The sequence below is a fragment of the Amborella trichopoda genome, chromosome 8 (assembly GCF_054954075.1).
Source record: "Amborella trichopoda isolate Santa Cruz 75 chromosome 8, AtrichopodaSantaCruz75HAP2 v2.0, whole genome shotgun sequence".
In the NCBI taxonomy this organism is placed as follows: domain Eukaryota; kingdom Viridiplantae; phylum Streptophyta; class Magnoliopsida; order Amborellales; family Amborellaceae; genus Amborella; species Amborella trichopoda.
The window spans coordinates 903,479-927,790 of NC_142343.1; the positions used below are offsets into that span (position 1 = coordinate 903,479).

General features: G+C 32.0%; 1 protein-coding gene across 4 annotated transcripts; it reads left to right on the forward strand.

Annotated features, from left to right (window-relative positions):
* The first annotated feature begins 11,130 nt into the window (after positions 1-11,130).
* LOC18437925 (Protein kinase superfamily protein) lies at positions 11,131-18,795 on the forward strand. Of its 4 annotated transcripts, none has more exons than XR_016060231.1 (7): positions 11,131-11,432; positions 13,421-13,541; positions 14,397-14,512; positions 14,966-15,176; positions 15,585-15,709; positions 16,986-17,136; positions 17,830-18,795. XR_016060231.1 is itself a non-coding variant. In XM_006848123.4 (7 exons), the coding sequence occupies exons 2-7, from the start codon at positions 13,478-13,480 to the stop codon at positions 18,193-18,195; spliced, it is 1,146 nt and encodes a 381-aa protein (XP_006848186.1). In that variant the 5' UTR covers positions 11,131-11,432; positions 13,421-13,477; the 3' UTR covers positions 18,196-18,795. The 4 variants fall into 4 exon arrangements, 2 of the variants coding, with proteins under 2 accessions (XP_006848186.1, XP_011624751.1); XR_016060232.1 differs by having other exon boundaries at positions 11,131-11,291; XM_006848123.4 differs by having other exon boundaries at positions 15,585-15,822.
* Positions 18,796-24,312: the final 5,517 nt, after the last annotated feature.

The following is a 24,312-nucleotide window of genomic DNA, read 5'->3' on the forward strand; positions in this document are numbered from 1 at the left end:
ACAATATGCGCTATTTCCAAAACTTGAAATCTATTTTTTTTCTCATGTCCATGCATCTTGATGCCGAGAAGATCAATTTGAAGATATTTGGGCATCAAAACAACCTATTCTAGTAAAAGTTTTGATGTGGGCTCTAATTTGAATGTTTAGAGCCTCGCTATATATAAACTTTTACCAAACATATATACCTCCTCTTATCCAACTGTCCATTCTGAATGGACGGCTGAAATTACCTCAATCATAATATCACGTCTCTACACAATTTTATTGTTAGTTATTTTTATACACATTATTTTGACACCAAATTTTGGGCATCTACTCCTCTCTTAAATTTGCACCTGTAAAAAATACAAAACAAATATTCCCAATAAAACAAAATAACTAATGCCCTTGAAGTTTCAGGGTATTTTGGTTATTGAATGTTATTGATAATATTGTTTTACTATTTTTTTAGGTTTACCCCATTGAGATGACGACATGTATCAAATTTCTTATTCATATAATATGTAAAAAAATAAAAATAAAATACTCTGACTCATCGGATATAGATCAAATGGTCAGTGGCTCATTAGAACTAAAAACGACGGATGGTTGAGGGGGGAAGTATATATCTTCTATGCAGTAGGATAAGTATAGAAACATTTCCCATTTTTTAAATATTAAGAATGGAAAATTATTTTTTCATATTTATGACCCGAAATCTGAAGTTCTCAAATCGTTTTTATTTGTGTCTAGGATCATTTTTTAAATGGCTTTTTAGGGGGAACAATATGTGAAATAAAGCACTCGTAATAAATTAGTTCCGGTCAAAAAAATTGGAGTTAAAAAATAGGGAAAATATCTCCATACCTCATATTTTTAGGTTTCATTTCTTGATTGGCCCAAGGTTTCAAAAGATATTTTCTAAACCCCTGGCCACTTTAAACCTATTTTTTAACCTAAATAAATGTGAGAAATACATGTTCTTTCTAAACCCAATCATTTTTCTCTTTTCACTTATATATCCCAAACTTCTCTCTTTGTCTCTCTTCATGTGTCTCTCACTCTCTCTTTTTCCTTTCGTGTTTTTCCAAACATCTCTCTCTCCTTTTGATAACCTCTCACCTCCATAATCCCTTCTCTCTATCTAGAAGTTTGGGAGGATGGCTTTTTAAAAAGGTATGTATTTTTTGATTTGTTTGACCTTAAAAAACAAGTTTAAATTAGCTCAGGGGATTAGAATAAATAAAATCTACGATTTTTATGCCCCAAGGTATCTTTTAAGGGAAAGCTTTCTATGTTCCCCCTACAACATAGAAGTTCTATACTCCCCCTACCATCCAGCCGTCCATTTTTTATCAAGAGAGCCATTCACCGTTTGATCTTAGATCCGACATCTTAAAGAATTTTATTTTTGGTTTTTTTTAATACAAATTTTGTGAATTTAAAATTTAGTATGTGTCATCTTCACATTGGGGCGCACCTATAAAAAATATTAACAATAATTTTCCGATAAAAAATAATGACCAAAATACCCCTTGAAAATTTTAGGGGTATTTTGGTCATTTATTTTTATCAAAATTATTTTTTTTTTATTTTTCATTAGTGAGAGTTTAATAGAGGCATGGACGTCCAAAATCTGGTAAAAAAAATTTTATAGAAAAAAAAATTAAAAATAAAATAGTGTAGAGACATGACATTGTGATTGGGGCAATCTTAGCCCTTCATTAAAAAATGGGTGGTTGGATAAGGGGAGGATAGAACTTCTATGTTGTAAGGGAACATAAAAAGCTTTCCCCATCTTTTAAAATTTTGGTCTATTGTGAAATGAAACCTAAAAATAAGAGATATGAAGATATTTTTCCTAAAAAATAAGAGCAAAAATAAAGGTAGTCAAAAATAATGTAAGTCAAATGATCATAAATACTTTGTAATAGGCTCAAAAAAATAAAATGAAAAAATCAGATATACAAAGATAACATGTGAAAGAATTATGATTTATAGTTACTGTAAATATATATTAAAATCATTGAAAAATAATTAGAGTCTTGCTTGGTAAATTTTTTGTCTAATGCTTCCTCCATCGTTATGACACAAATCATACAACTATTTTATTTAAGGACCGTACAACGAAACAATAAGAACAACACTAAACAAGACAATTGTATTAACAAATAAAAAACTTGTAACCCAAGGTGTAGGATTAATGTTGGAAAAATAGACCATTAGTTAAGGATTGTGATGGACAAAAACATAAAACCTATTAAATGTAAAACAAACAAGCAGTCATGGTCATAATTGTTCATTAAAATGAAAGAAGAATATATATTAAAATTTGGGTCAAACAAACGGTCCTGAAATGGTTTTTGAAGATTGTTTCATAATATTACTATACAACTATTAAATGAAATCACTCCTCGGAATGGAATAAATTGATAAAAATAAATAAAACGGAATTTTAATGATGTAGTTAATGTTATGTGAATGAGATGACTAATTGTATTAAGAAAGTGTAAATAAAGTTTTAGGAAAATCTAGTTGAAAAAGATATTCAGATAAAAAAACTTGGTAATAGAGCGATGAGGTTTAAATGGCTATCAATAAAAAGCGATTATGTTACAAAGCTTGGGAATGGAATATAAATTATCAAAACTTTGAATAATATAAAAATGCCAAGAAGGATGCTAAGAAAATAATATGTAAAGCTAGGCTTAAGACATATGATGATTTATATAATAATTTGGGGACAAGAAAATGTGGACAAGATATCTTTAAACCAATGTTGTCAGATTCGCTTCGGGGGTCTTCTTCAGTTTGGTAAGAAAAAATGAAACAATTTGGTGCTTTGGCCGATTTGGGGTAAGACTTTGGATTTTTTTATTTAATATAAATAAATTAGATATTTACATATATAAATATATAAAAATCATGAAAAATTAAAAATAAAATTTCATAAATAAAATAAAAAACACTTTTATATAGATATTTCTTTGATTAGGCTGAAGAGGTTGAACCTTCGGCTGAATCCAATCGAAACGGCAACACTAATATAAAAAAATTAGAAAAAAAATAAAAATTATTTTTTAAAAAAATAAATTTTTTTTAAGCAGATAAAAAATTATTATTATTTTTAAAAAATTATATAGATATTTATTTGTTTGGGTCAAATTCGGCCGAAACTTCAGTCGAATCTGCCTAAAACATACCCAAATATGACTGAAACGGCTTAAATTTGACCCAAACGACAGCATTAGGTTTCACCTCGCTTCGGTCTAGGCCTAAAATCCGAAGGATTTGGTCCTTTCGACTGAAGGATTTGGCCCTTTAGACCGAGGCAAAGCAAATTTGACAATAGTAATTCAATTGGAGACAATGCGTGAGACCATTGGACGTGGACGTGGCATTAAGGGATTCACTTATTTCCCCAAAGGGACGTTATCTCAACCAAGGTGCCCACAAAAATTAGTGATAATCGACCATTCAGTAGTCCATCAAGCTTTCACTTTGGTGTTAAGTTTTGTGGTGTCTATGGACGGTTGAGATGCAATAGTGGCGTCATCTTAGACTTGTCATGCAATCGTCACACACACAAATTTTGTCGTAGACATGAGCAAGTATACTGTGCACCTGTTGGGAAGGGGAACATTATATGCATATACTCCCTCAGTCCAATCACTATACTCCCTCAGTCAAATGACTTATATGGAAGGATTTTTTCAGTCTGAAATTTTGGAAACCCCCTAGGAATTACTGGATGATTATTTTCAAAAGAAAATATTTGAATTTCAAGTTTTTTGACACGTTGATCTCGCCCTTAAAAATGATCTTTGTTCAATATTGAGACCTTTTTTTTTTTTTTTCAGTGACGAGGCTATTTTTTCTTTTGTATTTATCATTATTTTTGACAGTTAGATGTGAAATCAAATGGAGGGCCCCACTAGCTTACCAAAAAAAAAAAATCAGGTGAAGGTGTCATAGGCTAAAAGTTCAAAATAAACTTTTTAAATAAGTTTTTACAAAAAACTAAGCAGTTAGATTTCATAATCAACAATTACCAATAATCATGAAGACCTTGTTGCAAAGGTAAATGATCTCATAATATACATTTTCAAAAATAAAATTATTTGCTTACCAGGAAGCATATAGCTCATTCACTCCCTTGAGTAAAGCCCTTGTAAGATTACTCTTTAGGACTCTTAATTTTGAAAATACAATATACTCAACCTAATGACCAACCTAGAACACATATCTATGTGAGGAAAAGAGCATGTGCTTAAATTGTTAGCTCTAGACGATTTGCAATGCTACGTCCTATGCTCAAATCCTACAAAGGGTGGGGGGGCCCTTTCCCCTGACTGCATACCGAAAAAAAAAAAAAAATGGATTTTTAAAAAAAAAACATACACATCTATGTGCCTAGAAATATAACATCCTAATATTGACTAGAAATTGACTAGAATTTGCAAGGTTATGTCTAAGTGTTTAAGAACTCAATGTCCTTCTTTAAGAAAGATTCACTCATATGACAATTCAAAATTTCATATTGGAAAGGATTTACCGATGCCGCAAAGAGTAACTGTACAATGTGCTCCCACTTAGAGAAAGTTTAGCACTACGGGTAAAAAAAGTGGCAATGTACCGCAACTTAGTTCAATTGGAGACAATGATTGAGACATTTGGAGAAAAGAAGCCCAAAAGAGTGGGGGAAGAACAAAGAAATTATCTTCTTTTTTTTTTTCAAAGGATAATTATTCAGTGGTGAAGACATGCCCCTACCCATTCTTGTAGATTAGGAGTTCGCTTTTTTTTAAGATATCAGTGTATTGTATGAGTAGGATTGAAAACTACAACATGATAACTATGTATGGAGGTGCTACAACCACGACCGAGCACTTTTCCTAAAGAAATTATCCATACAAAACAACTTTCCATATTGAAGTTGAATATCATTGGGAAAAATAATAAAATTGGATGTGCAATTAATAGGCCTCTGGTTCTACCTTAAATAAACCTTATATAAATATGGAGATATTGAAGATCTCTTTGACATTTTCAATATATTTTAGTCTCAATATATTTTAATCGAACATCAACCTCACCATAGATTATTAGTGGTTGCATGATAGAGGTGTTTGGAAACGTGCACAAAATAGGGGAGTTTATTGAAGTGGGATTAGAAAAACATTCATATTGTGCAAATATAAAAACGAAAAGTTTATAAAGAGGATGCTATTTTGTTATATTTGTGAAGTGATTACATGGTCCCGTGAGACACTGTTCACTAGTTCCTGATAGTAATTAGGTTTGGAACTTAGAGCTCCCAAGTCCTGTTTATTTCAACAACCTTGATTTTTTTCTTTTTTTGGAAAAGCAAAAGGATTTGGAGCTCAAAAAATTGCAGCAAAGCAAATCCAACTCTAAGACTACATTTGGATTATCCATTTTGATAAAAATCCAGTTCGAAAATTTTGAGATCAAAACCACTTTTTTTCATATCTGATCAAAGGTGCATCAAAGCTTTCTTTACTTCTCTTAAATTATAAAACTTATATACTTTCCCTATCCAATTGTTCTTTGTGAATCCACGTCTGAGATGGCCCCAATCACAATGTCGTATGAGATGACCCAATCACAATATCACGCCTCTAAATAATTTTATTTTTAATTTTTTTCTACAAAACATTTTGGCATTGAATTTTAGGCATCCACTCCTATCTTAAACTCGCATATGTAAAAATATAAAAACAATATTTTCAATAAAATAAAATGACCAAAATGCCCCTAAAATTTGTCAGCGGTGTTTTACTCATTATATTTTATCAAAAAAATTTATTAATATTTTTTTTTAGTTGCGCTCCATTGGGCACTACCCAATTTTATATAGAAAAAGTTTATATATAGCCAAAGCTCTAAACAATCGAATTAGAACCCACACAAAAAATTTCATTAAAAGAGGTTGTTTTGATGTCTAAATATCTTCAAATTCATCATCTCGACATCAAGATGCATGGACATGAGAAAAACATGGATTGCAAAATTTGAAAATGGTACATCTTGTAACATAATTTTTTACTGTCAATTTTAAAAATTTTCAAGTTTTCATAATGCTGCTCGATCCAAACTATTTTTGAAGCTTTGCATTTTATAATTAAAGATGAAAATATATTTTAAGGCTATCACGAAGATTTTCAGTATTGAAACCACATTTTTCGAAGCTATTTAAAGGTAAGCTCTAATTTGATTGATTTGAGCATCGGCTCTGTACAAGCTACACTCGTTTTATATTCATATAATTTATAAAAAAAATTAAAAATAAAATGCTCTGAAGCATTGACTCTAAATCAAACTGTAAATAGCTCACTTGATATAAGTTAAATGACTGGAAGGGAGAAGGATATATCTTTTATGTAGTAAGGGAAGTACATAAACTTTTCTCCACTTTATATCCCTTGCTAGTTGTATTGACATGGGGACTATATGTGTAATTTAGCCAAGCACAACCACCAAATGGTCAAACCAATGTTTGTTATACTACTAGCTTATATCAACATATAACTCCGACAGTCCAGATTCAATCTGGGCCGATCTGACGATCACGACTTTATTTTGTATTTTAATTTTAATTTTTTTTCTATTAATTCAAATCACTTGAAATTTTAGGTATCTATTCTTCAAAAAAAGGAGAACCTTATAAAAATATAAAAAAATAAATTATAATAAAAAATTGATCAAAATACCCCTGAAAGTTTTTGGGGGTATTTTAATCGATTTATTTTTTGCGAATTATTTTTTAAATATTTTTATTAGGTAGATATTGATGAGAAGAATTGATGCCTAAATTTCAAATTATTTGGATTCGCAAAAACAAAAGTAAAATAAAAATACGAAATGAAGTTGTGACCGTCATGTCGGCTCAGATTCAATCTGAGCCGTTGGACTCATATGTTGATATGAGCTAGTGGGCTAATTATTTTCTATATATATATATATATATATATATATATATATATGTGTGTGTGTGTGTATATATATATAAAAAGATAGTAATGCCAGCCAAACACATCATTTGGTGATTGGATTAAATAATACGGTCATTACATCATCCTTACTATTGTTGTGGGCTAATCATTTTCTATATATATATATATTTATATATATATAAAAAGATACTAATGCCGGCCAAACACATCATTTGGTGATTGGATTAAATAATACGGTCATTACATGCTATTGTTATTGTTGCCCAAATTTTGACTGACTTCATTCTTTATCATTCTTTGTGTTCTAAATTAAGTTATGTTCAATTCCAAAGTTCATTTGACCCAAACAAGTTCAACTGAAATGTTATTTAGCCTTCTAATTTTAAGATGGTCAAATTTAGGACCAAATTTGGTTATGGCCCAGAGTTGAATTTGTCTCTCTCTCCCTCTCTCTGTTGTTCATTCTCTTCAATATTGTAAGTTTATTAGTTCTTTTGGAAAATATTTAAATAGTCAAACCACCTTACAGAATGATCAAGTTCATGAATTATCATCAGGAGAATGTCATTTTAATGTGCCTTCTCAAAAAATATGCTAAGAATTATGCGAGAATCAGAAGAATAGTACAACGACCTCAATAAGGCAGTGGTTTAACAAACAATTTTATGAATAAAGTGGTTACTTTTTAAAGTCTTTTTCATTTAATTACCTTCTTAAGCATTTTGTTAAAATACCCAAATTATCATTGTCGTGGGTTCGTTACTCCAAAAAAGTGATGATATTCGAATAATTTGACCCATTTAAGTCACTTATTCCCCTTCGAGGTTCAAAACTTAGAACATATTCGTCTCATACAAAAAATCTTGGTTTGAACATGGACTCGAAACAAAGAGAAGTACTTTGATAATTTTGATCACTCAAAGTCACTGGGCCAAAAAGATGTAAATACTCCTATTTTTTCTAGATTCTAGAACTTTGAAACAATATTATAATAATAATTAAAAAAAAAAATAGAGCATGTTTTGAATTTAAAACTTGAAATGACTAGATGTATATAATTTATGGGCACTCTTGATATTTTTGGACAAAATAATTGACCAAGAATCTAAGTGAAGTAATGATTAAAAAAAACTACTTCGTTGGTAAATTAATTGATTTGAATGATCTTTTGGAGTGAATCAACAATTTTACTGATATTCTCTTTCTCAATTAGTCTGAAAGGTAAGATTTAGGATAATTTATTCAAATTTCGATGGGATATAATATGATTTTGAAATGCCTTTGAACTTTCTATGATACTACGTTTATTTCAAATAATCAATTAATTACTGTCCTAAGTAATTACTCTTACTCAAGGAGATTCAACGCAGTGTTTCAAAAATCGTAATTCGGATTTGGTCTGGACTGATGGTTGGTAATTTCGGTTTAAGGAACCCAGAATCACCTCAATTATCTCAATTTTACAGTTTTCTTTCTAGATTGACATTAGACCCAACAATTCATTATCTGATTCTGGTTTTTGAAACACTGTTTCAGAAAGCATCACGACATAAGAGAGACAATACTGGATTAGTTCAGAAAGATTATCATCACGACATAAGAGAGACACTACTGGATTAGTTCAGAAAGATTATCAGGTTGTAAGTCCACCTTTGCATGGTGCTTAGGGGGTGGGAAGTGAGAGAGGTGCAATCCCTATCATATTTTAGTTGGGATTGTCCAAAAAGATACCATTTATCTTTTATATATGGAGGTCATAATCATTCCTACTAATAAGATGTCAAATTGAATGGCTTGGGATGCGCAACAAAGTCTTAGAATTTTATTTTTAAAACTTTGTATTTATTCAATGACATTCTTACATCAACTCATTTTGAAATTTAAAGAACAAAAAATTGCGACACATAAAATAAATAGTTTCTTTATAGACAATCCCATTTTAGTCTTTTGATCCACCTTTAAAGAGGGAGAGATGTGGAACAAAAGGCTAACGTGTTTAAGAGAAAGAAGAGAGAGGTAGAGTAAGAAACTTGTATTGGTTTTTTAGGGGAGAGAGAGATGGAAAAATACGTGTGTGGTTTTGTTGAGCAACTTTTCACAAGTTTGTTGGCGTCTGTGAAGAAGAGCATTCCCATTACTTTTCTATAAATCAAAACCATTTAAGGGTGAGGTTTGTAGAACGTGTGAACTCTATACTATTGAAGTAAGATGTACCTCGAAGCTTTGCCGAAGTGTCGTAAAGTCGATATGAAAATATATTGTTGTCCCCAATTATGAAATTTAAAGTTTCAAAAATGGTGACGATCAAACAGATCTATAAATACTTGAAAATCTTGAAAATAAACGGTCCAGATAATGCATTAGAAGATGAACTATTTTTTTGACTAGAAGCCTCTTTTTTTTCATGTCTAGGTCAAGATGATCAGTTTGAGGGTTTTTCAGCATAGATACGATCTTTTCTAATGGGTTTTTTAGGTTCACCATACGCCACCTTATATGAATTTTTTCCTTTAACAATATCAAAGAAAAAAAAAAAAAAGATTCGAAAAAAAAGAGAACGAAGTTTCTAATCCCAGTGATTCTACCCACAAAACAAAAATAAAAAGAGATTAAAAAGGCCAACACAATTAAGGAAGAAGGGAGGAAGGTAAAGCCTAGACGTCACAATAAAAAAACAAAGCCACACCTCAAAATTCTCAGAAAACGCACCATAGGGGTGGAAGAAAATCTTTAACCTAATCATCTTGACCTTGATAATTATACATTTGAAAAAAATTACATTTTAAAAATAATAAATCTTGTGACATTTATTGGAGCTTCAATAAAAGAAGTATATCATAGGAACTATTTATTTTTTATATGAGGAGGTCGTGATTATTACTCACCGCTAAATGTGAGATCATGTAAGGAATGGGTTGGGGGCATCAATGGTTACAGGGGTTGATGCTTCAACATAATGTTCCACCCTCCTATCTTACTATTAACATGAAAGAAAAATGCGAGATTAGGCGGTTAACATATACAGAAAACAGATGTAAGCTATCCATAAGATTTCACATTTCATGGCCAATTTTGATTGTGACCTCTTTGCACCAATGGCTAAGAGTTTTCACAAAGAGTATCGCATTTTTTGGGCAAGCTTTGAGCTACAAGTTTATTTTTTTATTATAAAACCGAGGCCTTGTGCTAATTATACCAATTAATTAACTTTTAAAAAAAGTTAAAAGTCCATAATAAAAAAATTTTGAATACATTTCAATCTATAAAATTCCACATCAAATAGCTAAGAACGATTGTGGCCTCTTTATACCAAATGAGAGTCCTTAGATCGAATATTGCATTTTATGGCGAGGTTGTGAGCTAGAACTTCACTGCTTATCCTAAAACCTAGGTCATGTGCCATTAATTAATCCTTGAAAAAAGTTAAAACCGAAATATGTTTTTAAGAAGACGACACTTAATCCTTTTGCACTAAAAATATGTTAATTAAACGTGTGGCTTGACAACTTTATTTGTAGAAACAAGACTATTATATACTGTTTATTTTATTTGGACAGTGAAAATTTGACATGCATTTTAAAACAATGTCAATACATGACATGTCTTTTAAGATAATATCTAATTTATATTGTTCAAATAAAATAAACAATATAGGTCACTGTAACTTTATTTCTACAAATAAAGTTTCAACCTTATATAACCTTTTATTGTTAATTAATTAATAAAAATTTTTCTATAAAGTTGACATCTTAACATGTAGAATTAATGTGTGTTTCTAAAATCTTTCGAAAAATGTTGTTTTGATGTTGAAAAAACATCTAATTAATCATCTCCACATTGAGATATATAAATATGGAGATAAAGATTTCGTTTAAAAATTTATAATTGTAAATAAAAATAGATTCACCCCAAGAATTCTGACATCAAAATTACGTCACAAAGTTTGGGGGTGCACCATAATTTGATGGTTTAAGGTTGGCAAACCGCTCCTATAAATTAATCATTCAAATTCCGGAGCAAATTTTTGTTTTTTCTTTCATGGCAAAATTACAACCTGAACCTGTTTTAAACCCTATTTACTGTCCATTGACACTGAAAGCAACTCGATTTTTTTACTAATTAAACTACAATTGGTCGTTTAAAAAACAATTTCTGGATAAAGAAATGGGTCGGGTGTGGATCCTTTGGGCTTGACTTCTCTTTCCTTTGAATTTTGTGGCAACAATGGCGGATTCTAGGTTGTCCAGGCGACCACGGGTTTTTTTGACCACCCCATATTCTATTTCTCATCATGCCCTTTACACACAGGAACCAGTCATAGGAGAAATTAGGGTTAGTACTTTCTGTAGGGTTTTATAAGCACTTGGTTTGGATTTTTTGTGATGGAACATGGATGCAATATCTCCAATGCGCTAGGGCTTATAAGCATTTAGTTTGATTCTGGTTCGTTTCAGCTCAATTTGAAGCTAAATGGTACGCTTTAATTCAGTGATTATTTAGTAAAATTAAATATTTATTTACTTGATTTTATTCTTGATTGTGCTTCATTTCAGTTCAAAATTTCTAAATGGATCAGGATTCCCATTTGTTCATATGCATCTGAATTTGATTTGAAAAACCTTTTTTAATGTCTTTATGTTAAATTAGTATTTAGATAAGTAAATTAAATATCATAAAAATTTTCCTTTTCTTTCTTGAAATTTATGGACTTCTAGTTTGTGGGCTAGAGTTTCAAAATTTGAGTACGTTACTACATTTTGTGCCAATTTGATTTTCTTAAACAAGTTTCATGTTCACATTTTTAGGGATATACATATCAGTTTTTATTTATTTATTTTAACTAAATTGTTCACAAGGTGGGTACCATGGGTACTTGAAGTGAGATTTCAAGCAATTTAAAAATTCAGGAGAAACTCTTTTTCAATTAGAAATATTTGAACCGCCTGAATACTCTTTTTCAATTAGAAATATTTGAACTGTTTAATAAAGAAGAAAAGATATGGGTTAAAATGCCATCATTAGCTATAATTCAGTAAATCTGCGATTCGGTATATGCGAAGGCCACATTATTTTTATGTGGTGATGATGTGCCCAAAATGATCATATTATAGATTCAAAACTAATAATAGACAACACTCAGAAATCAAAGAGTAGTTGTTGATTCAGGCTACTCAAATTTTTGCATAATGGTTCCTTATCATAATTGTCAGAAAAACAAAAAACAAAAACTTTCTCGTCTATATGCATATCACAGAGATTAAGAAATTGGAGCTAAATGTGTTGTTGAGCTCAAATTTCATAACAAACCCAATATATGTCATTCTTGAAATTATTGAATGTCGAAGCTCTTTTGGTTTTGGGGTCTCTTGCAATAGAAAAAAAATTGATGACTGCTTCTTTATTAGGCTTTGTGCGCATCAAGAAAAATTTTGGCGCTACTGTTAATTGGCGTTATCGTTCAATATCTTTCAGAAAAGAACTATCAGTTCAAATGTGTGTTGAATACGGCTGAAGTGTGTGAACCAATTAATATATCTGAAATTTGTACAACACAAGCATCGCAGAAGAAGCATCTCAAATTTGAATACTCACATGACCCACTTACCCATGAAATCTTTATTTATTTATTTCTCTTCTTTGGTAAATCCATCTTCCTACTTCCTTAGTGAAGGTGAACACATTGGAAGCTTGTTACAATCGACTGTCATTTTAAAACATTGTATATACAGTGTAAGAAAAGAATATGGGATGGAAGTCCATGGCTCACTTCCTTTCTGTTGTATTGAAACATTTGCCATTATGGAATCTTTTATAATCCTGTCACCTTGACTTGCCCATGTTTCAGTTATGGCATCCATCTCCCCCATTCCATTTATTGACAACCCTACTCTCTAGGGTAAAATCACTTAGAAATGTTTCTCCAGCCTACTGCATTAGCTGGGCGAAAGGGAGGTGGGAAGGGAAGAACATTCAGTACGCTGCCATGTATCATAATCCTCTTTCCTTGCTATAAGTTGCATTATATAGACCATGATATAATTATCGACTACTGTGAACCTAGGTCGGGTGGTTATTTCTTGATATGGTAATGTGAAACAGTTGCCTTGGTGTAATTCGTATGAGGCATTTTTCCATGAATGCTCATATTAGACTCTGTTACGTTGCTCTTTATTTAAGTAGTTACGATTCATCCCATTTTAGGCATCAATGTGTTTGAACGCATTTATATGTTCAAGGTTGGTCATTTGGTTTTGCTTGTGTCTTCATTTTTCATTTGGAAGTGATAACACCATGAAAATGTGAATTATATTTGTCAGGAAGCATTTAATAATGGGGATGATACCTTTATGCTTGGATTTGTTTGAATCTAGAAGTTAAAATGGAAGTTATCATTGGTTGTATTGTCATCAGATGATTGTTAGAAAGTTATGTCAGCGATGGAACTCAATGTCCTTTTACAGGTGCCAAATACGCCCTTCCAGTGCAAAGCTTTTTAGACAATAAGTTCGTTGACAACAATGCAACTTTGCTGCCTTAATTTGCGGAGAAGGCAGAAAGCTAGTGACACACTACAAGCCAAAGGTAAGGAGTCTCGTTACATCAACTTAGTTTCTTGTCCATTTATTTCTTAAAAATGATGGTACTTGTTATGAAGCAAAGGTTCTTCACTTGTAACTTTATGGAGGAAAGTTTGCTATGTTCCAGTGGACTATAGAAAACCATAGTCCACTGGGATCATCACTGTGTAATGAAATGATCTACAGTATGGAGAGAGTGGGACCTACATTGGTGGATCATGCCATATTCTGGTAGATCCCACTGGATTGTGTATCCTTAACAATGTGATGATGACCCTAATTGGATTGTGTTATGCTATCCATTGTATTATGCCTTGCCCTTTATTCATTGGGATTCACATCTGAACAAGCAGAATCCCCAAATTTTCTATTAATCAAAGCGTTAATATAAGATGCCCAAAATGGTTATCTTAGTTCATCATTTCTCAAAAACAAATATACTACTCTCATTTGTCTTATCATAATACCCTTTTTCGACTTTATTACTTTATTGGGTAGCCTATGTTTGCATTCTATCAAAAAGGGCACATGCTTCTTACCAAAGGTACTTTGGTAGAAAGATTCCTAGCCAAATAAATTTATTTAATATATTCAACTATAACTCTAATAAGCCTTAATGAGAAAATAAGATAAAGCTTATGTTGAAAGTTTTGTATCTCATGTTGCTCTAACATTCTTTCAATTTCTGATGAATTGTTATTGTTCTAAGTTTTGCTCCCTGTACTGGGAAAAATTTACTCAGAACTACTATGTATTATCAGGAGATATGCCTTGGTTTGTTTGAGTTCTTCCTTTTTTTGTGGCACTATTTCATTTGCATGCTGACCCTCTTTTTGTTGCGTCTATTGTTGTTGGTTAGAGTTTTCTGCAAAGAGGAACATCAATCTCTTTTCCTACAAACAGTTAAGGTCTGCCACAAGGAACTTTCATCCTGAGAACAGGATTGGTAGGGGTGGCTTTGGAGTTGTCTACAAGGTAATTATTAGTTGCAGTCATGGATATCTTTTTTTTTTATTTTTTTATAGACTTTTATAACTAAAATAGTTGTTGGAAGCATTTGGAACTCGCATACTGTTATTGTGCATACTTACAATAAATGGGATGCCTCTCCATGAAGTATTAATTTGTCTGTTTAACTAAATGCCTTTGAATTTTTTCTTTTTTCTTTTCCTGTTATACCTGCGGATGACAAACGATATTAAGTGTACCCAATGAGGTCTGTAGACAACTTTGAATGTGGTTATTTTCTCATCTTTAAGTAAATCCATCCCTCAATTTTAAAAAGAGAGAGTGATGTATTGAATGATGCTAGTTTCAAGCAAGGGTGCCATCTTCCCGTGATTTATATTTGTATCAGATGTTTGATGTATTCTCTGATTCCTACCCACCGTATTGATCCAACCATATCATCATTGCCCTTAAATACAGGGAATCCTACGTGATGAAACCCAAGTTGCCGTAAAGTTACTTTCTGCTGAATCAGCACAAGGACTAGATGAATTCCTAACAGAGATTGACACGATCTCAAATGTTACACATCCCAATCTTGTTAAGTTGATTGGGTGTTGTATTGAAGAGGACAGCCGCATGTTGGTTTATGAGTATCTGGAGAACAACAGCCTTGCTTATGCTTTACTCGGTAATACTTCGTAATACTAATACCTACAGTTTTTGTGCATTTTTTTTTTTTTGGACTTATACAGTTTTTATGTGCATTGACTATGAAAAGTTGAAGGAAAAAAAAGTGAGAATTTTCTTAAAGATAACAATTGTGGAAGTTATCAGAAATCATCAAATCAAATGCATAGATAGCTATTAGTTATTATTGATCGAGTTGGGTTGAAGATCATATCTCAATTGGATTCTTGGAAGGCCCTCTTCGCAACCATGTGGTTGTAGTTCAAACCCAACTTACCTACCAAAGAAAAAAGAAAATATTTTTTATTGGTAAAAGAAAAGGAAGAAAAAGAAAAAAAACGAAAAGGAAAAAGGAAATGTTTTAATCAAAATAGACACTGGAAATTTGAAATGGTATTGCACCTTGCAGGATCAAAGGGTAAAAGGATTGACTTGGACTGGAGTAAAAGGGTTGCAATATGTCTGGGCACTGCTCATGGTCTTGCATTTCTTCATGAGGAACTTGAGCCACATATTGTACACAGAGACATCAAGGCGAGTAACATTCTTCTTGCTAAAGACCTTGTTCCTAAAATTGGAGACTTTGGTTTGGCGAAACTTTTCCCGGATAATGTTACTCACCTTAGTACGCGAGTAGCAGGAACAATGTAAGCATGCTTTTCCGTTGCTCAGTCGTTTATATTTGTGGGATATTAAATAGAATTCCTCAATCCCTAACAGTATTTTTCACCATTTCAATATGGAAAACTTACTGTGACTGTTGAAGATTCCACCTGTTTTCCTTGTGCTTCAACCAAGCTAAATAGATTGTATCTCAAGATTGTCTTGGAATTATAAATAAATGGTTTATTTCAAAGTATGGGATAGTCTGCTACACTTAAATCTTATTGTTGAATGAGTTCATCCTTAAGTATTTTATACAGTGTATGCTGTCATTGAATTAACTTGTAATTCTACACTGAACATCGTGGGTATTATAGATATAGTACGCAGTTATGCATATCTTGCAGACTTTCTGTATAGATTCTTTTACATTATCCAAATAGTGAGGCTCTATGAAGAAATATGTTATGTTTCAGTCATATACTTTCTAAATCATAGCACTTCTATCATGTATTTCATAATTGGTGAAGAGGAACTGCTCCTTCCACTTAATGGACATTGATAGATTTGAGGTAGAGCACTTTTGGTCACTGAGGAGGGATAGTGGAGATGAGCCTATTGTATTCCACTTATTATACACAATGTAGAAATGCATGTAGAATATTTTTCCATTGACAAAATGGTGCTTGGTGTGATCTTTCTATTGACAAAAAGTAACTAGAGACTGCTCTGTGGAATCTGGCCGTTTGTATTCCATTAATAGGATCCACTTAAACTTCGTTATGAAAGTCACCGTATACGAAAGTATTTTTCTCTTAAGATGAAACAAGGGTCCTTTATTTTGAAATCTGGTGTCACCCATCAAGGATGCAGATGAAAGCATTATGATGATTCGTCAATGCACTAAAATTTATGAATAGAAGGGCATTATTTTATTTTATTTTTTCCTTCTTCTCTCTCAGTTGTTTTATATCATTTTTTTGGGTAGGTTAGCATGGGATTTGCAATCCAAAACCTTGGGGTCATGTCAAAAAGCTCCATGCCATTAGGCTGGGGTGTTCAATCCAGGGGTATTCAATCCTCTAAAATTGAATTACATGAGAAGCGGCTTTGCAATATTTTAGTTTGAGATTTGAACCCTTCAAAATATTGAATTGGATACAAGAATTTGCATTTTAGTTTCTAATTTTACTACTTTTTCTTGCAGTGGATATTTGGCTCCGGAGTATGCATTGCTTGGCCAGTTAACAAAAAAAGCAGATATTTACAGCTTTGGCATTCTCATTCTTGAAATAGTTAGTGGCAGAAGTAGTTCCAATACAGCATGGGCAGCAGATAAATATGGTCTTCTAGAATGGGTAAGGCTCTGTGATGTGATGATTCAGTGACTGAATTCCAAATTTTGATATCAATTTTGAACTAAAACGATTAGAATCATTTAGGAGGGCCCAGGTGATGAATTTAGCTTGTATTTGATGTTATATTGTTATAATCAGTAGTTATATTTTCACTTTGTGGAATGAATTAGACCGCCCATTTTTGTCTACTAGTCCTGGATTTTGCGAATATTATTGAAACATCATAATGACCATATCATCAGAGTATATGCTCCTTAATTTTGTCTCATTTATTCACTGAAAAGACAATGGTTGAAACTCATGTAGAGGCTTGAAAAACATTTCTGCTGCACTTAGCCTGCTATATGCTGATTTTTTCAAAAACATGAAAATCTTGCTGAGTTATTGAATGAAATAGCAAAAAACAGGTGTAATGCATCCCTTTTTTGCTTGGTTACTGCATATGCTCTACGAGGTCACCGCTACTGGTCTTGTAGAAGCAACTTGAGTACTTGCATGTTTTCTTCCTCCCGCAACTTGGTTTTTCCCCTTGTGCATGTGGCTCTTTGCGAGTTTAACCAATCTTCTAATTGAACCACCATATATTCCTGCATTTATAAGAATAGAAAACAGAAAAGAAAGAAAGAGAAGCACTTGGGTTTCAATGTGAGAATCTGTGATCATTGACTGACCAATGACCATGTCATGAAACAGATATGGGAAATGAGGGAAGAAGGGAGGCTATTGGAGGTGGTGGACAATGACCTACAAGAATTCCCAGAAGAACAAGCATTACGCTTCATCATCATCGCACTCTTCTGCACCCAAGCTGCATCAAACCAGAGGCCCAACATGACTCAAGTGGTGGCCATGCTATCTACAAAGACCCCCCTTAATGAGAAATCGCTGACATGCCCAGGTATCCTTAAAAACACTGATAAACTTTATAAGGCATCAGGTGCCTCTACTTCGAAGACCTCAACCCAAAAAGGTAAACAGTCGGCTCGAACCTCGACATCAACTACTATAAGTAACTTTGACACTTCTCATGTGAGCATGACACAGTTGCAACCAAGATAACCAGTTTTAAAGAATTGAGGGAAGGTATTCCATGATCCAATGAAGTATGGTATTGGGTTCTCCAAAGGGACAGTAACTATCTATTCTTGATGATGTGGTGGAGATTTCTTCATAGTGGGGCCACTGTGTTGCATACTCCAGAGGGACATTATGGTCTACTTTTCTTAAGTAGGCTGTTTTGATTTGCTAAGATTATTCACAAGATTGGGCCGTGGTTCTCAGCCACTGGTGTTTTTCAGATGACTCCCATTTGTTTTGCGAAGCAAATATCATTGGGCGAACTTACAATGGCTTTCTATACACATATATTTTGTATGTTTCTGAATATTGATAGTCATCCAAGCTTTGATTGGATGGTTGACAGTGAGCCGACAACAATATTATTACATTAATTACAGCCTGACAAGAATGGTTGGCCTCTAATTTGTGATGTTGTTGTGCTGCCAGCCATCTTATTAAAATGGGATGGCTATTCGTCCAGGTTTCCTAATATCACTTTCTGTTTGGGGTGGTTGGGGGAAAGCTCACGTTTCATATCTATAAGCTTACTGCAATTATGTAAGTGATTTATTATTCTTTTAATACAATTGTTTCTTTTTAGTTTTGTTTTTCTAATAGAGATGCTATAATGCGGCTACGTATCAAAGTTGCAAAAGTGAACAAAAAGCAAAATATACTCAAATAATGCTCTGTCCCCAACTTGGAGGAAACCCAAATTGCATACCCCTTGAATTCTCCTCAAATTAAAGTTTTTTAATTTAATTATATATTACAAAAAAAAGGGAAAATTATTACTTCGATGTTCAAACCACTTCAGGTGGTCTACGTATCCCATTTAATATTAGATTGTTTTTTTTTTTTTTCTAGTTGTTTTGGGGCAATTAGGAGATTCTCTGGAAGAAATACAGGATTGTGAATCTGGCGGCAGCATGCTTTTGGGCGACCCGTTTGGAGTCAAATCAATACGTTCTAAGAAGAAAGATTTGAATTACTAGAATATCGAACCATGAACGAAGAAAGGCACGAGAGAAAAACATATTGGCTAGTGATTGTTGATTGTGAGACCCCAATTCTGAATTGTAAGGGACACCAAAGGGAATCTCCCTCTGCCCTCCCATCCCTTGGATATTAGATTGGGTATCTTTCGAGTTTATTGCATTCAAGTACCTCCACAAAAAAATAAAATAGTATTTTTATCAACTGATAAAAGTTCTTTTCCTTATTGTGATGACAACTTCTACAATTTTTTATTTAAGAAGGAATAAATGTGCATTTAACTTAAGTCATGTTAATATATATGACTTTGGGAAGAAATAAATTAAGAAATAAACCAACATGTTTCTCTCACCTCACGCAACCTACTTGTAGGACATAAAAGCAAATGAGAGAACTCGAAGCATTAGAGAGAAAAGTAGAAAGTTTCTAAGACACAATTTTCAATTGAGAGGAAGGAGTGAGTTCAAAGCTTCCTAGACATATACATGCCGGTTACTTTTAAAAAAATTGTGGCCAATGCTATATGGATACTGATATGTATTAAGTGTTTGATAGGTAAGAAAATCTCAACATGGGTTTTTCAATCACATTATATCAATACACCATGTAAAGAAACGGAATTTAGCTGACCTTAAGCATTTTTAAGAGTTTAGATATGGTTTTAGAAGAAATATTGAAGGAAAAAGTTTATATAAGGTATTAACCTTATACTAAACAAGTACGGTGCACTTTAAAAATCCACTTGAAAAGGTTTTTTTTTGTTATCTAAATCATCTCAAACTCAAGATATATGTATGTGGAAAAAAAAAAGTTTCCAGTTCTAAAAAGCAATGTATCTTGTAGTACAGTATCTAGATCATCTATAAAGTGTCAACCTTATACTATACAAGTAAGGTGCACAATAAAAATTTACTTGAAAAGGATGTTTTGTTATCAAAATCATCTCAACCTCGAGATATATGGATGGGAAAGAAAAAATAGATTTCAAGTTCTAAAAACAATACATCTTATAGCATATTATCTAAACCGTCTAGCTTGTTGATTTGCTTGATTTGTGCGATTTTTGGAGTTTCGAATTTCATAATTAGGGGTGAAATGTGATCAGAACAACCTTTTAGGGTATAGTTTTGAGGTACACTTTAATTCTACATTATAAAGTGGACACATTTACATATGGAAAAAGTTTATATAGAGCATAACCTCTAAACAATCAAATTAGAGCCCACCTCAAAAGTTTTACTAGAAGAGGTTGTTTTTGATGTCCAAATATCTTCCGATTGATCATCTCGACATCAAGATGCGTGGTCATGCGAAAAAAACTGGATTTTAAGTTTTGGAAATAGTGCATCTTGTAATGCATATTTGGACCATCAATTTTTAAGATTTTCAAGCTTTCATAGATCTCTCGATCTATACTATTTTTTAAGCTTTAAATTTTATAATTAAAGATGAAAATATATTTTAAGGCTATCACAAAGGTTTTCAGTATTAAAACCATATTTCTCGATACTATTTGAAGGTGCGCTTTACTTTGATTGTTTGAAGTCTCTGCCCTACAAAAACTCCACCCTTTACATATTGCACCCTATATTGAAAACTACCTAGATAGTGACTAATAAAAAATTCTAAATTTTAAATGAAAATAATAGTAGCAGCTGAGTAATTTTGTTGTGGTAAATGAGATTCTAAATGCTGTTATGGTGGTTGGTTGGGATTCTACCAAACGTAAGTTGCAAAAGAATATAATTTGTTCATCGTAAAGTTAGGAGAATAACCTTACATAAGATTATCCACTGTTTAAAGAAATGAAAGGAGAGTGATGAACTAGATTAGACTTAGGAAAAGAGCCTTGGAGTTAGGCCATAATCTTTTATTACCTTTCTAAATTTGTAATCATTCAGATTTTTCTTAAGTAAATTCCTTTTGTTTTTTTCTTGAATCTAACCCCATGTTCTTTTGTTGGTGGAAAATGGGAAAAAGCTCTTACTTAATTTAAAAGGATGAAATTTCTATAAGGATTTCGCTTTATGAAAATAAAATAAAGCTTCACCTCAAATCCTCACCCGGAAAGCACTCTCAGCAACAGATCTCTATGATGGCTTTAAAATTAATTTTTAACACGATAATAAAATTTGAAACTCAATAAATTGTACAGATCTTGAAGATTTATGAACACTCATTTTTAGTTCGAAATAAATAATCTAGTTAATTTGTTACAATCTCTCTTATTTTTAGAGCTTAAAATCTTAATTTTGTTTCTCACATTCATAAGTTTTGAGCTGAGATGATTGATACAAAGGCCTTCCAATGCTTGAGTTGCAGTTTTTTTTATGAGTTATGAGCTGAGGGTTACTTATTTTGATAGGGCTGCAGCCCTACCAAAGCATTTTCTAGTTTAAAATGGATAGCATCAACAAACAAAAGTCTCATTGAAGAATTTTCTTTGAAAATAATCATCCAGTTATAATTAAATGGATCCCGAATTCCACCGATCCCAACCATAAACTGCTGATCCAAACTACATTTCCAAATGGCCAATTGATCCTGCCGATCTAGATTCTCAAACCTGGTATTGTCCATCATAAAATAATTACAAATAGACTTATATATTCATATTAATTTACTAAAAATCACTGCTTTTACACAAAAATAGCTGAAAATTGTCAAAAAAAAAAAAAACTTCATTAATTATAGAAAAATTGTCGCTAATATACTTTAATTATAAGAAAATCGCAAAAAAAAAAGCCCAACTTCCTAAAACAACGCCCATACCCTTTTTCCCAATTTTTGACATTTTTTGGATGAAAATACCTTTTGTGGTAGTCTTTCTACCGTAATGCATTGCGATCATTACGGTAATTAAAATACCGTTATAAATAGAGATAGAATTACCGTACTTCTAGTACCATAATAATGTGAACATCTATTACGGTACTTTGTAATTAAAATACCGTTGTAGATAGATATAGAATTACGGTACTCGTTAATTAAAATATTATTGCAAATAGAGATAGAATTATGATACTTCTAGTACCTTACGGTACTTTAATTACCGTAATAACATTGAGTATTACGGTTTATTACGGTAATTAAAATACCATAATACCGTAAAGTAATAATTGCTGTAAAATTGCCCAACTCAAAACAAAAGATTTTCCACTCCCTTGAGTCTACTATCTATTTACTCCCTCGACAAAAATCCATACTAGCTGTATTTTTCAAATCTCAAATTTTTAAAATATAATCTTAATTTTTATATGGTTCTCAAAATTTTAAAACAAAAACACTCTTAAATAAGTGTTTTTGAGCGAGGGAGTAGATCTACATCGTGCTTCCACGGGAACATGGATTTTTTTAAAAGGAGAGAGTGTTAGCTCTAATATTACCTTTGGTTTGAAGCAGTGTTTCAAAAATTGCCAATCCGATCCGGAATTAGGCGATCCGGATCGGGTATCGGTTATAACCGATCCAAATGCAATATCGTTAAAACTGGGCGGTTCCTACTTTTTTATTTTTTAATCCGGTTTTCTTTTTATGAACCCACCCTAGTTTTTTTGAAATGTGATTTATGCCAACTGACACTCTACTATATTCCCCCCACGTGATTGACAAATTTTTATTCCCCTAACGTGATTGACAAATTTTTACTCCCCCCACATTTTTGCCAGCTGCTCCCCACTTTACTCCCCCACATTTTTGCCAACAAATTTTTAAATGTGATTGACAAATTTTTCCCCCCACATTTTTGCCAACTGCTCCCCACTTTACTCCGCCCACATTTTTGCCAACAAATTTTTAAACGCGATTGACAAATTTTTATGCCCCCCACTTGATTGACAAATTTTTACTCCCCCCATGTGATTGACAAATTTTTACTCCCCCCACGTGATTGACAAATTTTTGCCGGCTGCTCCCCACTTTACTCCCCCCACATGGCAAAGACAACATACAACAAATCAGCTCGTTGAGTTTTTTTATAGTATTCACTCTTCTCACATCGCTTCGATGTGGGATATATCTGTGAGTTGAAAAAACGCTGGCAAATATTATTAGCTTGGGAGAAATTGCAGTGAGATAGTGTACGCGCGATGATGTACACATGACGGTGTATGCCCGTCAAGAATAAAAAAGTTGTATGTCTGATTGTGGCAATAAAATTTGATGATAAAAAAAGAAAAAATTTATTAAAAATAATAATTAGGTGCCCATCACCCCTATCTTTCACCAAAAAAATATAAATTTACTTACCAAAAAAACATAAAAACTCTATTAAGCTACTATATCATGGTATTATTTCATTATATGAGTAATAATTAATTAATTAGTTAATTAGGATTAAAAAATTAGTACTAGCTCATAGGATAAAAAAAAAAAAAAGTAATACAACAAGCGAAAAAAAATGTAGTCTAACATCTTTTCCTTTTGTCAAAAAAAAAAAAAAGATAATCAACAAGCATCATATTTTTCTTGTTAAAAAAAAATAAAAAATAACACAATAGGTATTTCTTGTCAAAAAAATAAAAGGTATTTCTTAATACAACCTAAGAATAAATGGTCTGATTATATTTTTTATTTTTATAACATGATGGTCTTTAACATAAATTTAGTAATATTAATTTAAAGATAGGATTCATATAATGAGGCCATTTGAAATCTCTCTCTTTCTACTAACAATCTCTTCCACTAATTTATTCTAGAAACCTAAAAAATTAAAGAAAATTGGTACGCATTCTAATAATTTCTACATTGATAACCGAATCTTTTATTTTATTTATTAATTTTTGTATTATAAATCATGTAGTGTACTATTTTTCTTACAGTTGTCAATAATACATTTTAAATTAGATGATATTATAAAAAATTTTGGATTTGTTATTATTTATATAATAAAATAATTATAAAATATTGTTGGTATATAATATTATAGTTAGTTAGGTTGTAATAATTTGGGGTTTTTTAGAGGATTAAGGTTTTCCGCCAATTCGATATTTTAGTGGCCAATTTTTCATCTATTTAGTCAACTCTTTATTGTAGTTCATATATGATTATATACTTAATCCATGATAATTCTATGATTTATTTTGTGTGAAGTAAATTTAATGGTCAACATAAGTTCATACA

What these genes read in the sequence shown, in the direction of transcription:
- LOC18437925 (XM_006848123.4), top strand. Translation starts at nt 13,478, where the DNA reads ATGCAACTTTGCTGCCTTAATTTGCGGAGAAGGCAGAAAGCTAGTGAC. An exon ending in GCTTTGGAGTTGTCTACAAG is followed by an intron (nt 14,513 to 14,965) that starts GTAATTATTAGT and finishes CCTTAAATACAG; the next exon opens with GGAATCCTACGTGATGAAAC. An exon ending in CCTTGCTTATGCTTTACTCG is followed by an intron (nt 15,177 to 15,584) that starts GTAATACTTCGT and finishes TGCACCTTGCAG; the next exon opens with GATCAAAGGGTAAAAGGATT.